Raw genomic sequence first — 16,458 nt, forward strand, 5'->3', positions numbered from 1 at the left:
ACACATTAGGGACTCCTTGAGAGATTCTTTTTCCCCACTTATTTAAGATTTTCTTCTCAATTATTTTCAATTTTTAGTGCAGGACAAACTTTTTAAATTAATCACGTTATAGTTTTGTTTTTGTTTTTCCCAAACCCCTGATTGACTTTAACTATCTGCCTAACATATTCCAGCACAGCAGTTCTTAAACTTAAAAAAAAAAATTTTTTAAGGGGCACCTGGGTGGCTCAGTCGGTTGAGCATCTGACTTCAGCTCAGGTCATGATCTCATGGTCCATGAGTTGGGGCCCCGCATCGGGCTCTGTGCTGACAGCTCAGAGCCTGGAGCCTGTTTGGGATTTTGGGATTCTGTTTCCCTCTCTCCCTACCCCTCCCCCACTCGTGCTCTGTCTCTCTCTCTCTCTCTCTCTCTCTCTCTCTCTCTCTCTGCCTCTCAAAAATAAAGAAAACTAATAAAAATTTTTTTTTAATAAATGAATAAAAATTTTTTAAGTTTGTTTATTTTGAGAGAGAGAAAGCACAAGTGGAGAAGGGGCAGAGAGAGAGGGAGAGAGAGAGAATCCCAAGCAGGCTCTGCAGAGTGAACCCATGAACCATGAGGTCATGACCTGAGCTGAACTTGGATGCTTAGCCAACTGAGCAACTAGTTCTTAAACTTTTGAGGTTCAAAAGCCCCTCTGAGAATGTCATAAGTGCTATGAGCTCTTTCCCTAGAAAACACACATATTCATGCATATGCATGTACCTGCACATGTGCATACACACAACTGATTAATTTGTATTTTTTTGTTTTTATATTTTCTTTCACACATTTGATTTTTTATACAATTTCAGGGGCTTGCCTATTTGCAAAAGCCTGTCCATAGCTGTTAGTTTCCTGACCCTTGCATGAGGGAATGTAAATAAATTTTAATAAAAATCCAAATTAGAATAGCACATATGCTGTTGTCCATTACACACATATTTAAAAGCCAAAATAGTTTGGGAGCCTTGTAGTTTTTATCATATAATTCTTTGTCTTCCCCACCAGAAAACAATATATATCATAGGGAGAAAAATAAAGCCATTTCTTTTGTTTTCAACACAATGTGTACTAGGTCAGTATGAATAAAGCAATGAAAACTAACTAATTAGAAACTAACTAAGGTGAGGGACACCATTACTGGAGATTCAGCAGAGAGTGTCCCTTACAGTACACTCTGTTCAGTCCCTGAGGCACAATTTTTCAAAATTACTAATTACTAAATATAACAAGTGATGCATGTACCTGTAATAGGTGTAATCTCAGTTTCTTGAATCAAACAAGGGCTGGAAAACATTTATGGGGAAAAAATCAGAAAGGCAGGAGGGATTAGTCCCCAGGGAGAAAAGAAAAAATTTCTAGAAAACTGCTTTGGCACAAATGTATGAATTCTAATGAAGAAAACCTAATTATTTCACAAGTGAAAAATTGACCCGTCAGTACTAACGGGTGTTCTCACAACTATATAACCTGTATAACCTCATAGCCCTATAACCTAGTTCTTAGTATATTGGTTATTATTCTGAGTGAAGTATGTGTTTTAGAAGCATCTAAAATCAATTTTAAAGGTTGGCAAATGTATTTTGGAATCAGTTATTGCTTTTCATTCTATTTATTTCCAGAAAAAAGGGCAAAATTGGTGTTAACTGTGAAATACAATTAAAACCCTTTTGCATTTTAACTGTGAAAACACTGTAGAAATTAAGAGGATCATAACTAATTTGGTAGGAGATGTTTACTTCTGGAAAATTTATAAGTATCTACAAATCGGTGGACAAACATTTGGAAAATAATTGTATCATCTGTGCAAGCTCTAGTAATAGGAACTGCCATTTATTGAATCTTTATTAGCTACTAAACTGTACCTACTATTAACTACAACTTCTAGTACTATAATTATTTATTGAATATTTCCACATGTTAACTAATTTAATACATACCAACACTAAGAATTATTGCAGTTTACCCACTTTTAAATATATTTCTACACATTGTTCTGTCTTCTTTACACAATAATCCTGTGATCCCGAAATTATTATTCTACTTTACTAATTCTACTTGGTAGCAGTGCTGGGATTCTCGATGAAGTCTGATAGTCTCAGAGTGTTTGCTTTTAATGCTTGAAGTTAGAAGTAGGATTGGGGCAGGTTTCCTATTCCTTATTTCTGCAGGGTCTAAAGATACAACTTTGTGTCTAAACTGCTCCATTCAATCTATAGATTTAAGTGGGCCACATTTTGTTTTTAACACGTTTAAGTGCATAGTGAATTGAGTTGTAGTGTTTGTTTTGAATTTCATTTGAGCTTCTGTGGTTGTCACAGTGATTTTAGGGTGTGGTTGGCTTAGACATGTTTATGCCATGTAGGATTATGCTGAAGGCTTACTTGTTTACTTTGTTTACTGCTATTCCAGGATAGCAGAATTTAGGCATCCAGCAGAATTCTTTTGTGTATTTCTCTTTGCAGCTGGAATGTCTTAAATCTCTACATGTTGCCTTAATACCCGCTATGAAAATCCATTCAAAGTCAGATTTCCTTTATGTCTTAAAACAGATTGCTTTTTAATAGAGAGCTCAATTTACCTAATTTGGCTAGGAGAGGAATGAAAGGGATGATGGTTGGTCTTAGCCAGACAGTGACCTACAGAATAAAAGCAGTCTTTTAAATCTGTTTCACTTCTTTCTATTGGCATAACCAAATAGAAGGTTTTGTGAATGTCTGGATATAGGCCTGTGTATTTTACAATTGGATGAGGGATAAAGGAAGTTGTTGTAAATAGAATGGAGCAAATCTCGTAATTAGAGATTTAATTTCCTAATTAAATTAGAATTTCCTTAGAGTAATATTGGAAGTTATGTGCACTTTAGCACAATACCAGGAAAGCAGCCTGGGATGGTGGTCTCTGGAATTAGACTTGCTGACTCAAATCTTGGCTTCCCACTTATTGTCTGAGTGACTTTCCACTGGTGACAAATGCTCTATGTTTCATTTTTTAATCTGTAAAATAAATAATGGTACCTACTTTCTAGGGTCTAGGCAGATTAGATAAGATATTGCATATAAAATACTTGAAATTGTGCCTGGCATAAGATAGGTGCTAAATGAATGTTATTATAGGAATATAATATTATATATATTGTAGGAAGGTAATATTTAGTATGTAAATATGGTTTTGGAAATTCATAGGCTAAATCTCTCCAAATGTAGATAAGAATTTTATTCTGCAGGGGCACCTGGGTGGCCTATCCGGTTAAGTGTCAGACTTCAGCTCAGGTCATGATCTCACAGCTGGTGAGTTCGAGCCCCGCATCAGGTCTGTGCTGATAGCTTAGAGCCTGGAGCCTGCTTCGGATTCTGTGTCTCCTCTCTCTCTGCTTCTCCCCCATTCATGCTCTGCTGCCTCTCTGTCTCTCTCAAAAATAAATAAGGATTCAAAAAAAAACAAAAAAAAAAAAAAAGAGGGGCACCTGGGCGGCTCAGTCGGTTGAGCGTCTAACTTCGGCTCAGGTCATGATCTCACGGCTGGTGAGTTCGAGCCCCACATCAGGCTCTGTGCTGACAGCTCAGAGCCTGGAGCCTGCTTCAGATTCTGTGTCTCCCTCTCTCTCTGCCCCTAACCCACTTGCATTCTGTCTCTGTCTCTCTCAAAAATAAACAAACACTAAAAAAAAAAAAAAAAAAAAGAATTTTATTCTGCAATTCTCAGAAATCCACTTGTTCACTCACTTTCTGTTAAATTGTCCATTGCCATGTGTGTGTATATATATATGTATATACATATACATATGTATATGATGTGTGTATATATATGTATAATACATATACATATATACATATATACATATATATACATCCATATATATATGGATGAATGTCTATATGTACATGTACATATATATGTGTATGTATGATATGTGTATGTATGTATGTGTGCATGACACAACTTTTGTCAGATTGTCTCAGTTCATATCCAGGCTCTGCTGCTTACTCACTGTGGCATCTTGGGCAATTTTCATAACTTCTCTGTATCTTGTGCCAAATGGAGGATGGAGAAAATAGCATCTATCTCATAGATGTAGGATATATGTAAAGTGCTTGGCATAGTGATTGACACATAAAAAGTGCTCAATGAATGGTAATTGTTGGAGGAAGAGGAAAGGAGGGAGAAAAATGAGAACAAAATTGAGAGAGATTCTGAGGAAAGGGGAGATAAAGACATATAAGAAGCCTTCATATCTAATAGAATGGGAGGGCCAAAACTTTACCTATGATCCTCCATTTGTCTTTTCCTTGCTCTTCTCTTTCTATAGATTTTCCAAATTTGGGAGCGTTTTATAGTATTTTTCTACTTAAACTGGAGGTAATACTCTTCTGTGTGCTTCGGAGCAGAGGGACAAAGGGCTAGTGTCTTTTATCTGTTTTACAAACAATAAGAAGGAAATGAATTTTACATAATAAATGAGTAATCCATGAAATTTACCTTTGCTGTCACCATTTGAGGTTAGGTAAAGGCAGTTCAACATGTATGCTTCTGGCATTTCCTTGGCTCAAGAATTATTTAACAGATCTAGACTCTGAATAAACTAATGAATGAATGAATAAATAGTGTATCAATGAAAGTAAAAACAAATGTAGATATTTCTTCTCTCTTGATGGTCTAGGCCTGTAGAAGCTTCCTTTCTTATGCCTTTGATTCTCTATATATCAGCCTGCCTTCAGCAAACCTTGTTTGAAAATAAAAAATACAAAGTTGTCAATGTAAAATGAATTTACTAGGTTTGTTTGTTAGTGTGTTATTTGGATAAGGATTGCATTAAATGTGTAGATTGCTTTGGGTAGTATTATGGTGTTATTTTGTTAGGGATTGCTGGTGTTATTTGGATAGGGATTGCATTGAATGTGTAGGTTGCTTTGGGTACTATAGACATTTTAATAATATTTGCTCTTTCAATCCATGAGAATAGAATGTTTTTCCATTTCTTTGCATCGTCTTCAATTTCTTTCATAAGCTTTCTATAATTTTCAGCATACAGATCTTTTACCTCTGGTTTGGTTTATTCCTAGGTATCTTCCAATTTTTGGTGCAATTGTAAATCGGATCAAATCCTTGATTTATTTTTCTGCTGCTTCAGTATTGGTGTATAGAAATGCAACCGATTTCTGTACGTTGATTTTATATCCTGCGACTTTGCTAAATTCACATATCAGTTCTAGCGGTTTTTTGGTGGAGTGTTTCAGGTTTTCCACATAGAGTATCATGTCATCTGCAAAGAGTAAAAGTTTTATATCTTTTTGTTGTCTGATTGCTGAGGCTAGGACTTCCAGTACTATGTTGAACAACAGTGGTGAGAGTGAACATCCCTGTCATGTTCCTGACCTTAGGGGGAAAGTCTCAGTTTTTTCCCATTGAGGATGATATTAGCTGTGGGTCTTTCATATATGCCTTTTATGATGTTGAGGTATGTTCCTTCTACCCCTACTTTCTTTAGGGTTTTTATCAAGAAAGAATGCTGTATTTTGTCAAGTGCTTTTTCCGCATCTATTGAAAGGATTATATGGTTCTTATCCTTTCTTTTATTAATGAGGTATATCACACTGATTGATTTGTAAATATTAAACTAGCCCTCCAGCCCAGGAATAAATCTCACTTGATCATGGTGAATAATTCTTTTCATGTACTGTTGAATTTGATTGTCTAGTATCTTGTTGAGAATTTTTGCATCCAGATTCATGTATGTGTGTATATATATATATATATATATATATATATATATATGCGCACACACAATAAAATATTACTCAGTGGTCAAAAAAGAGTGAAATCTTGCCATTTGCAACAACATAGATGGAACTGGAGTGTGTTATGCTAAGCAAGTGAAATAAGTCAGTCAGAGGAAGACAAACATCATATGATTTAACTCATATGTGGAATTTAAGAAACAAAACAAATGAATATAGGATAAAGGAAGAAAGAATAAGATAAAATCGGAGAGGGAGGCAAGCCATAATGGGTGTTGGGCATTAAGGAGGGCATTTGTTGGGATGAGCACTGGGTGTTATATGTAAATGATGAATCACTGGGTTACACTCCTGAAACCAATGCCACATGGTATTTTAACTATCTTGAATTCAAATACATAATTTTTTAAAAAATAAATAAAAAATGAGTTTACTTGGGTGCCTGGGTGACTCAATCAGTTGAGCATCCGACTCTTGGTTTCAGCTTAGATCATGATATCAGGTTCATGGGATTGAGCCCTGTGTTGGCTCTGCACTGAGCATGGAGCCTGCTTAAGATTCTCTCTCTATCTCTCTCTCTCTGCCCCTTTCCCCTGCTTGCACATGCTGTCTCTCTCTCTCTAAAACAAAAAAGAAAAATTTAAATGAATTTACAATTCCAGTGTTACTGTTTGAATTTTTAGATAGAGATATATCATGATTGAGGTAATTACCACTCAATATCCATTTCTTAATCAGACTTGCTATAAAAAAAAAGTTTATCTTAGGAAGGAAGAAGAGATTGGTTCTGAAGTTCACTGCCCCTTTTAGTCTTCTGGGGCTCATGCTCAGACATTAAGGACATCATGCTTAACATGCAAGATGTTGAGGTAAGAAAATGATTGAGACACGAGACAATATAAAAAGACACTGGTTATTAAGAAGTGTACCAACTCTTGGGGCATCTGGGTGGTTCAGTTGGTTGAGCATCTACTTTGGGTCAGGTCATGTTCTCACGGTTCATGAATTCAAGCCCCACATCAGGCTCATTGTTGTAAGTGCAGAGCCTGCTTCAGTTCTCTCTCCCCCTCTCTTTACCCTCCCTTGCTTGTGCTCTCTCAAATAAATAAACATTTATTAAAACAATAAAAGAAAGAAATTAATGTACCAACTCTTTCTAGAATAGGTGTCTTATTTATGTAGTGCTGGAATTTTCCATCCTGGATTTATCATTAATAACCAATGTCTCATTTAGAGCCCTAATCTAACAGTTTTATTTACATTTATTTAGTCATTTTGGCTCATTTTAATTTCAAGTAGGTGATTTCAGCCAGATAAACAATGTGTAGGATCCTTGGTCCTTCTGTGGCGAAAAAAATTCTTTCTGAACTTGAATATTATCATTGTGCCAAATTTGTTTCCTTGGGCTTCTTTTGGTTTTGTTGTATTGTTTTATTTATTTTGTTTTTTATTTCAGGGAATTCCAGGATTCACTGGTAATATTGGTTCACGTGGTTACCCTGGCAGGCAGGTGAGGTAACTATATTTATACTTTTCCTTTTATGTTCCTTTGTATTAATGCATTGCACTTTCTGATTTTCAGAGTTAGTGTTCAAATAATAATTGGTTTACTTTTATTAAATAATGAATTACTCATGGCAAAATAATTCAAAATCAAAATTATAAAAATCCTCCAGAATTTTACTGTAGAAAGTTATGTGTAAAATTGGAGTAGAGTTTTTAAACATGTATGATGTGATACAGTGGAACCTTCAAAATTAAAATGCCCAAGGGTCTAATAAGATTTTAAAACAATCCTGTGGCTGATTTTACAATACTGCCACTGACTAAAATGAAGTAATGGTAAGAGTTAATATTGGATAACAAGTATTATTTTTTAATAGCAGAGTTATAAAAACTTGAGAGTTTGATAGTGCTGTATACACCACTACCAAACACTTTTATCTGAAATGAATTCAAGTCTTTGTATATGGTTTTGAAAATTCATTCTAATTATTTCATATTTATTTCCCTCTAATTTATAACTTTATTTCTTGTAGACTACTAACAGAATAAATTTTCTTTCATAGGTTTTCATGAAGGCTTACTCTTGAAATTGATTATTCATTTAGCATACTAAAAAACTATAGTTATAATATCTTTTTTATTCTCAAGAATAAGGGAAATGGAAATGCCAAAAAGTAATCTATAGTTAACAAAATTCCACATTTTGGGCCTTTAAAAATACATGGAAGGTATTGTATATTACAGTCTTACCACCAAGTGATGATTTATGTTATCTGAAACACAAAATATAAATGCTCAAGCATATGGACATTGATCTGAAGTTAAAATGTATTTTTTTAAATTATGGGAATATATTTTAGATATTTTAACTAGAAGTGTTTTAAAAGAATACAATTTTCCAATGAGAAATAATTTAATTAAAATTTATTTTTTATATCTTATAATGTGTGTTAATCTACCTTGTTTGGCTGTCTAAAAACATATATATATATATATATATATATATATATATATAGTTCCTCTTTTGGTTCTGAAATGCTAAAACTTCTTGAACATATATAGTCTTCATTAAGTATACCTAGTTCTGAATTTTATACTTGTGAAAAATGATACCTCTTTATGTACCCATTTCATTTTATTTATCAACAATGCTTTCAAAATACTGTAGTGTGATGATGATGTCTTTTGTTCACACTAGGGTGTAGCTGGACCAGAAGGTAATCCAGGTCCTAAAGGTATACGAGTAAGTAAGCATTTTCATCATTTTGTAAGCGTGCTTGCATGCAAGTAGGATGAAATATATAAAATAGTTAGCAGTTTCACACTTGTGTAGGAGCTTTGAATATAATGCCGGTTTAGCCTAAAAAGAAGTTCATTTGTTTAATAGATACATTCACTGTTAATGGCAACAGAAAGCACTCTTGTAGTAGTTTTACATCATTCTTTTCTATACTTTCTGGCTCCTAGCATGTCTGGTGTGTTAGAATATACTCTATAGTATAATTTATATATGAAGTCTATAGATCTAAGAAATCATGATAAAAAATATGAAGAGGAAACAGAATTCATATTAATTTCAAGGCTGAGATAATATGATGCAAAAACTATCTGGAGTAAAAACGATATATATCTGAAAAGAAGAAAATAAGCTTATCATATCGAGAATATACCACTGTACTTCTGAACCATTAAGGAGTTTTGTTAGTCACTTTAAATCATTAAGGGAGTAAAAATAATTACCGTTATATCTTATATAGTGTCCTACACATTAAAATCAAAGGTAGTCTAAGAAAAATTAAAAAGTAAACTAAATTTTTTGTTTTTTAAAATTTTCTATTTTTAATGGCAAGTTATTTTCCAGAATCTACCTGCATGCCTTATATTATCTAAAATGCCTTTTTGAAATAAAGCATAATGTATTCACACAGTATGTGCTATAATGATGTCTTTAATTCCTAAATATTTTCAAATACTTTCATATGTATTTTCTTCTCTTATTTTGCTGTCAATCCTGTGAAGGAATTTTACAGATGAGAAAAGAGTAAGCTAAGGAATTTACATGACTTGGCAAAGTCATAGCTAGCTAGAAGTAGACCCAAAGTCTTTTCACCTTTATTCTGTACTCTTACCTCTATTTCATACTGTTTCTACTCTTGCATTAAGTGAAAATATAGCGGGGACAAGTCATATATTTTTTTAATTAGAAACTGTACCAAAAGCACATATTGACTTGGATCTGGGAAGAAGATATTTTAGTGGTCAAGAACATAGCTTTGGAGTTAGAAGGACCTGCTTTTTTGGTTTTTTTCCTTCATGTAAAAATCCTATTAGATAATGATAATAAAACTTGCAATTAAGGTAGTTATGATAACCACCTGACCTTAACATTCTTTTTTTGTTTGTTTATTTATTTATTTATTTTGAGAGAGAAAGAGCATGAGCAGGGGATGGGCAGAGAGAGAGAGAATTCTAAGCAGACTCTGTGCTGTCAACCCAACGTGGGGCTCAATCTCACAAACTGTGAGACCATGACCGGAACTGAAATCAAGAGTCGGATGCTTAACTGACTGAGCCACTCAGGTGTCCCCTTGAGCTTAACATTCTTTTTTTTTTTTTAAATATGAAATTTTTTGTCAAATGGGTTTCCATACAACACCCAGTGCTCATCCCAAAAGGGTGCCCTCCTCAGTGCCCATCACCCACCCTCCCCTTTCTCCCACTCATCAACCCTCAGTTTATTCTCAGTTGTTAAGAGTCTCTTATGGTTTGGCTCTCTCCCTCTCTAACTTTTTTTTTCTCCTTCCCCTCCCCCATGGTCTTCTTTTAAGTTTCTCAGGATCCACATAAGAGTGGAAATATATGGTATCTGTCTTTCTCTATATGACTTATTTCACTTAGCATCACACTCTCCAGTTCCATCCACGTTGCTACAAAGGGCCATATTTCATTCTTTCTCATTGCCACGTAGTATTCCATTGTGTATATAAACCGCAATTTCTTTATCCATTCATCAGTTGATGGACATTTAGGCTCTTTCCATAATTTGGCTGTTGTTGAGCTTAACATTCTTAAACCACAGTGCCCAGCATATAGCATGCATTTTCTTTGCAGACTCTTTCATTTTATTGGAATTTGAGAGTCTCTTCTGTGCATTAGCTAGTACCACCAAGACACGTTATTTGGCACCTTGCAGTTTTCTCTTACTGTATTTTCTCATCTTGCTTCAATGATTCCTCTATTTCGAAGTTCTTCTTTATGCCACTGTATGTTATACATCCTTTTGCATTATGTTAGACATCCTTTTGTTGTTTTTTTTTTTTTTCATTTGTATGGAAACTATAGTCTGGGTTGTAACCCTTTTTAAGTTGTATTTTTAGGTTTTGACAGCAGCTTCATAAAAACATTATTTTAGGGGCAGCTGGGTGACTCAGTCGGTTAAGTGTCCAACAAGCTCCGGTCATGATCTCACGGTCTGTGAGTTCGAGCCCCGTGTCGGGCTCTGTGCTGTCAGTTCAGAGCCAGGAGCCTGCTTCAGATTCTGTGTCCCTCTCTCTCTGCTCCTCCCCCACTCACGCTCTGTCTCTCTCTATCAAAAAAAAAAAAAAAAAAGAATAAACATTAAAAAACATTTTTCAAAATAACAAATATAATTTCTTTTCTGATTGATTTAATTTATTTGGTTCCTTAATTTTCCTTTGTGAATACAGGAAGAATCAAGAAGTCCATTTCTCTAGGCTTCCTATTCACAGAGGTTCTCAAATGTAGACTTTTAACATTAACTTCAAATCCACATTTGGTTAAAAGGACAAAAATCACAAAAGCATGCTGACAGGATTATAAGAGGTTTTTTTATTTGGTTTGTATCTTGTTATTGCACTATACCACATACTATGTACTGTAAATTAATATTTTTATGAATCATGTGATAAATGATCTTTTGACTGGCAGCATTATTTAATTTCATTTTGTGGTGTTATGATAATTACTTTTACATTAAGTGCATATGTTTAAAATAGACCATCACTTTGTAATCCTCTTTTGGCAATTCTTTGTATAATAATATGCAAGGTGCCTCAAACAATAGAAGTATGTAGGGCCTCTCCTGACCTTTTACTGGCACACTGGTGACACAAAATTGCCTCTAACTGGATATAAAACCTTCAGTATAAAACAAAAAAGCATATATATTATATTTTTTTAAATGTTCTTTGTTTCATTACACACTAAACTGTAGTTTAGGGACAGAGTCTTGAGAATGATCACAACCCCGTGTGACTTTTTTGGTGGGTGCTGCTGACATTTTATATTCTGTTAGAATCAGCATAATAATTCTCAGGAAACCTTTATGAAATACCTATGTAATTATTCATTAAAATCTTTAAAATGTTTTTGCACCTTATTCAGGCTATATCGAATAGAGGTCTAACTTTCTCTTGAGTTTTCAGTTGATTTCTTAGTTCAGTGATAAGTGTATACCAGTTAGGGTGTCTGTTCTTTTTATTTATAAGAGAAAATTCAGTTGTATGTATTAAAATAAAAGTTAAGTCTTTTTAAACTTGAAGCTATCTGTAGCTGGTGATTCTGAAAATAATGTTTTGGAATCATAATCCAAGCTCATAAGCCTTCAAATTTGGACCATTGAAAGAGCCTTCTAATAGATTTTCCTACATTCACTGTTTCTTGCCTCAGACATATTCTATATCCTGCCAACAGATTAATATTTTGCAAGTACAACCTAACCTAAGGTCACTATCACAATCCTTTAAAGGCAGTAGCTTCCAGTTGTCTAAAATATAAAGTCTAAAACTCTAAGCTTGAAATTTAAGTCTCACCTTAATGTACTCTCCAAACTATCATACACTTTACCTCTTAAATTGGTAAAGAGATTATTTACCTCTTTATTTACCTTTAGGTTATAACTAAAGTATGTTAGGATAAAGTACCTTGCATTGTTATATATAAATACCCCTTGGTTGTCTGACCAATTGGAATCTTCTTTAAGGTACAGTGGGTTTTTGTTCTTCTCCAAAGCATCTTACAAGTATAATGCTATCTGTTACCATTTACAGACACTCCCTGAAATTCTCTGATTCTGCTTTCTGTAATTGTTCTGCTGGCAGTGTTCTTTCTCCATCCTGTGCTTGTCAGGATTTTAGCTACGCTGTAGTCCTATCTCAGGTGTCAGTATCTTTTGAAAACTTTTTTGACTTTACCTCTGCCACATTGGAATGGATCTCTTCTTCCTTCATGCTACTTAATATCTTTTGATACTTCCATTCTGCCTTAAATTTTAATTAATTATATATTTTTCTGCCCACTATAAAATTCAACGAAAGGATTTGGTCTTGATTTTCATTGGCCGCTGTGTCTTAAGTTATGTTCCCTACTTTTTTTTTTTTTTTTTTTTTAATGTAAAGATTGATCTGTAACTTCTGGAAGGAAGGTGATAAGGCAAAGGGAAGTTATTTATTCTGTTAAGCCTAATAGTTTCACACTATTATGGAATAATTTTATTATCTCTATTTGAAATTCCTTACAGGGTAAGTATTCAAATGAAAAGATTATTTGCTTACTTTAAGGGTTTTATTGGCTCTCCTGGAGAAGTAGGACAACTGGGACCTGAAGGAGAAAGAGTAAGTGCATTTCCTTCAAATATTATTTCTAAAGTGATATGCTTAGGATAGGACAACAGAGGTCATAAGCACTTATCAGATAGGTAATCTTATTGTGTGAAGCAAACCACCTTTTAAGAAAAACCACCTATCAGATATATAATTAGATTCTCTTGAATTTTACCAAATTTGTTTTAAGGAAATAAGGTGATACAAATATATATGGTTAGATTTATTTGTTTTTATCTATCTATTTGTAAGAGAACATGCACAAGTTAGGGGCAAGAGAGGGGTAGAGGTAGGGGCGCCTGGGTGGCTCAGTCAGTCACACATCTGACTTCGGCTCAGGTCATGATCTCACAGCTTGTGAGTTCGAGCCCCATGTCGGGCTCTGTGCTGACAGCTCAGAGCCTGGAGGCTGCTTCGGATTCTGTGTCTCCCTCTTTCTCTGCCCCTAACTCACTAGCATTCTGTCTCTGTCTCTCTCAAAAATAAATAAACATTAAAAAAGAGAGAGAGGGGTAGAGGGAGAGAGAATCTTAAGTAGGCTCCATGCCCACTGTGGAGCCCATCATGGGACTGGATCTCATGATTGTGAGATCATCACTTGAGCCAAAATCAAGAGTCGACACTTAACCAACCGAGCCACCTAGGCATCTCTGGTTTGCTTTTTTAAATTTAATTTTTAAAAAATGCAAATTGAAATATTAAAATATCTACTTATGAAAATTGTATCTTGTAATTCATTAGTATTTAAGTACAAACTCTTGACAGATCTTGTACTTTACAATACAATGTATAGTAAATAATTCAGCTTCAGAAGATATATTTTTGTTTAATTTAATAATGGAAGATAGCTGTTCATAAATATAGGCTCTTGTGAATAAAGATAGAATCTTTGCAAAATGGTTGTTATCTTGGAACAATTAAGTACAGAGTTTTGGTATTCCAACTTCATCATGTCTACTTTTCAGTACTGTTCAGTGATTTCTATTGCATTACTTCATTTGTACTGTCGGTATTCACTGAAAAAGATAGAATTGAATAATATTAGTATATTATCATAAGGTTTGAAAATATAGTCATATTCAGAATTTAGCATTTGACTCTATTATTTGTAGGCATGGTGGTTAGGCCAGAGTTTTCATTTCTGGAAACTGGTTTTTGCAAATGAAAGTAAACCAAATTATTCTTTGCTAGATGACTTTTTCAAACATACAGTCAGTTTGAGTGAATTATATTACATTTTCTTGTAATGACTTGTGAATTTCCTGACGGAGAAGAAATAATCAGAATTTAAATGTGCTGTTGTGGCAATCAAAGTGTTCATTCTTCTTTGGTGAGATGAGGTGAATATTTTCCCTTGATGAATATGCAAGTCATTTCTTTCACTTGCAGAAATATCTTCAGTGTAATCCCACAACTAAGCTACCTGATTGTCATGTGATACAGCAGACTTAGAGTTCATGTTTCCAATCTATCATGCAAAGAATTGAATGCTTCTCATTCACCCAAAGGAGTATATACAGTTTACATTTTTATTACTCTGTTGCACATGATGCAATCCTTTCTTGGCCTTTAGACATGAACTTATTTCTAGTTAATGATGTAATAAATAAAGCAAAATTATATGTCCTCGCAAAATGTTATTATCTTGAATCTGAGGATCCTATCACTGACCATCATTAGGCACACTGCCTGTAATCATACTCACTAGTTTTGACCAGTCTATATGAAAATATTAAGACCTGTCTCGAGTCATAAATGTAAGACCATTTTGTGATATTATGGCTATCATAGGTGCCATGTCCTAATATTATTTGGCTACTTCAAAATTTTCATTAAACTATGAATGATATAGCTAACTGGGTATTGTTATTGTGTTATAAAATGTGTACGTGTAGAGAAGAGAGTAGAGAAGAAGTGTAGAGAAGGGCAGGAAAAAAAAAAAGAGTATAATGTTAATCCCTTCCAAAAACAAATAGAGAGAATTCCTTCCTGAAAGTCAGTAACGTGTGTATGCGTGTATATATATGACAAAGTGTTTATATAATTTTGTCTGTACAATCCTTAGGTTTCCTGCTGAGATTTAGTGGCCCTACTAAAGTTGTAAAAAATAATTACCTTATCTCTTAAAAAAAAGGTTGGCTATATTATGTAAAGATGTATAAAGTCTTAATGAAATGAGTCCTATCACTCACCCGTGCTTTTTGATAAGACATTAGATGAGTTTTATCAAACACTGTTGAACTGAAAGTCGATGGATTACTGCCACCAATGATATCCTCTAAGTTAACTCTATGTGCCTATAAATCCCATGCTACATGCTTTTGGCAGATTTCTTAGTCTCTAAGGCTTATAGGTAAGTCTGAGTCTCAAGGTGATTATATAAGTGAGGGTATTTTAGAATGCAAGTTACAGAAAATCCCAACTCAAACTAGCTTAAAAATGAGGAAATTTTTAATAATGATGGTAACGATGATAGCAAATGATTTACTGGGTCGTTGTATATATGCACGGCACAGGTAATAAGAGCAGAGCCAGGATTTGAACACAGATGTTCTGGCTCCAGTGCTTGAGCATTTAAGTATTATGCCCTACTACTTCTTATATAACCAGAAATCTATAGGTTAGGTGGGATGTAGGCACAATATGATCTTTAGCACAGTGATACCATCCTCTCCACTTTGCTTCACCTAATGTTGGCTTTATGCTAAGGCAGGTTTCCCACCCAGTTGCAGAATTGTCAGTGCAAGGGCTAAATGTGCTTTCATTTATGTCCAGTCAAAGAGGTAGGGAGACAGGAGGTTAATTGTCCCTTAGGTTTTGGAAAATGAGACCTTCCTGTTTATGTGGTTGTGTGCCTACCTCTGGACAAAGAACTATCACCGGAGGAATGGTAGGATCCCATTTGGAAGTACAGATAGGATGCATTCCAGAATAAAATCAGGATTCTGTTATGAAGGAGAAAAAGAGCCGCTTCAATTAAATTAATATATTGAAGCTTTTCTGAATGTCATACCAGTTTAGAGAATAATTCAGTTTTCTCTTTGTGATACTTCATTAATTGATGTTTAAGAAAGAAAAGATCTGTAATATCTTATTCATTTATTCAACAAGTGTTTACTTTTGACATCTGTATATTCTAGGGTGTTCCTGGGATCCGGGGAAAGAAGGGTCTTAAGGGAAGACAGGTAATTCAATTTTTATTTTTTGAGGTTCCGTTCAGAGTGATATAATCTAATTATATGCATATTTCTCACCTATATAAATATAAATGTAGTTGTTCTTGTTATCCACAATATATCTCATTCAATAGAATTTAACTTTTGCCACCTTAACAGTTTATCAAATAATATCTGAGATTATGAAGGAAAATTTAGCTTAAAAAATAATGAAATATAACACTTCTCTAACCATTTAATAGACCAGTGGAAGGGACTTTTATCCCTATTACAAGAAACTAAATGTCACAGAAAATACATGAACAATTTAAAATACTAATGATATCACTATTAACCTTCATATTTTACAGGTTTTAAGAATGCCTGCTTCAGACATTAGTTTAGAAACTAGTTCC

At 34.2% G+C, this 16,458-nt stretch overlaps 1 protein-coding gene across 1 annotated transcript in view; it reads left to right on the forward strand.

The window, feature by feature from the left end:
• The window catches only part of COL24A1 (collagen type XXIV alpha 1 chain), a 390,296-nt gene that overhangs the window by 73,761 nt on the left and 300,077 nt on the right, over positions 1 to 16,458 (forward strand). The window contains exons 9-12 of the mRNA XM_049618486.1: positions 7,217 to 7,270; positions 8,465 to 8,509; positions 12,846 to 12,899; positions 16,028 to 16,072. Of these exons, the coding sequence (XP_049474443.1) occupies positions 7,217 to 7,270; positions 8,465 to 8,509; positions 12,846 to 12,899; positions 16,028 to 16,072 (198 nt within the window). The remainder of the gene's footprint in view (positions 1 to 7,216; positions 7,271 to 8,464; positions 8,510 to 12,845; positions 12,900 to 16,027; positions 16,073 to 16,458) is intronic.

This window comes from Panthera uncia (assembly GCF_023721935.1).
Source record: "Panthera uncia isolate 11264 chromosome C1 unlocalized genomic scaffold, Puncia_PCG_1.0 HiC_scaffold_4, whole genome shotgun sequence".
Lineage (NCBI taxonomy): Eukaryota > Metazoa > Chordata > Mammalia > Carnivora > Felidae > Panthera > Panthera uncia.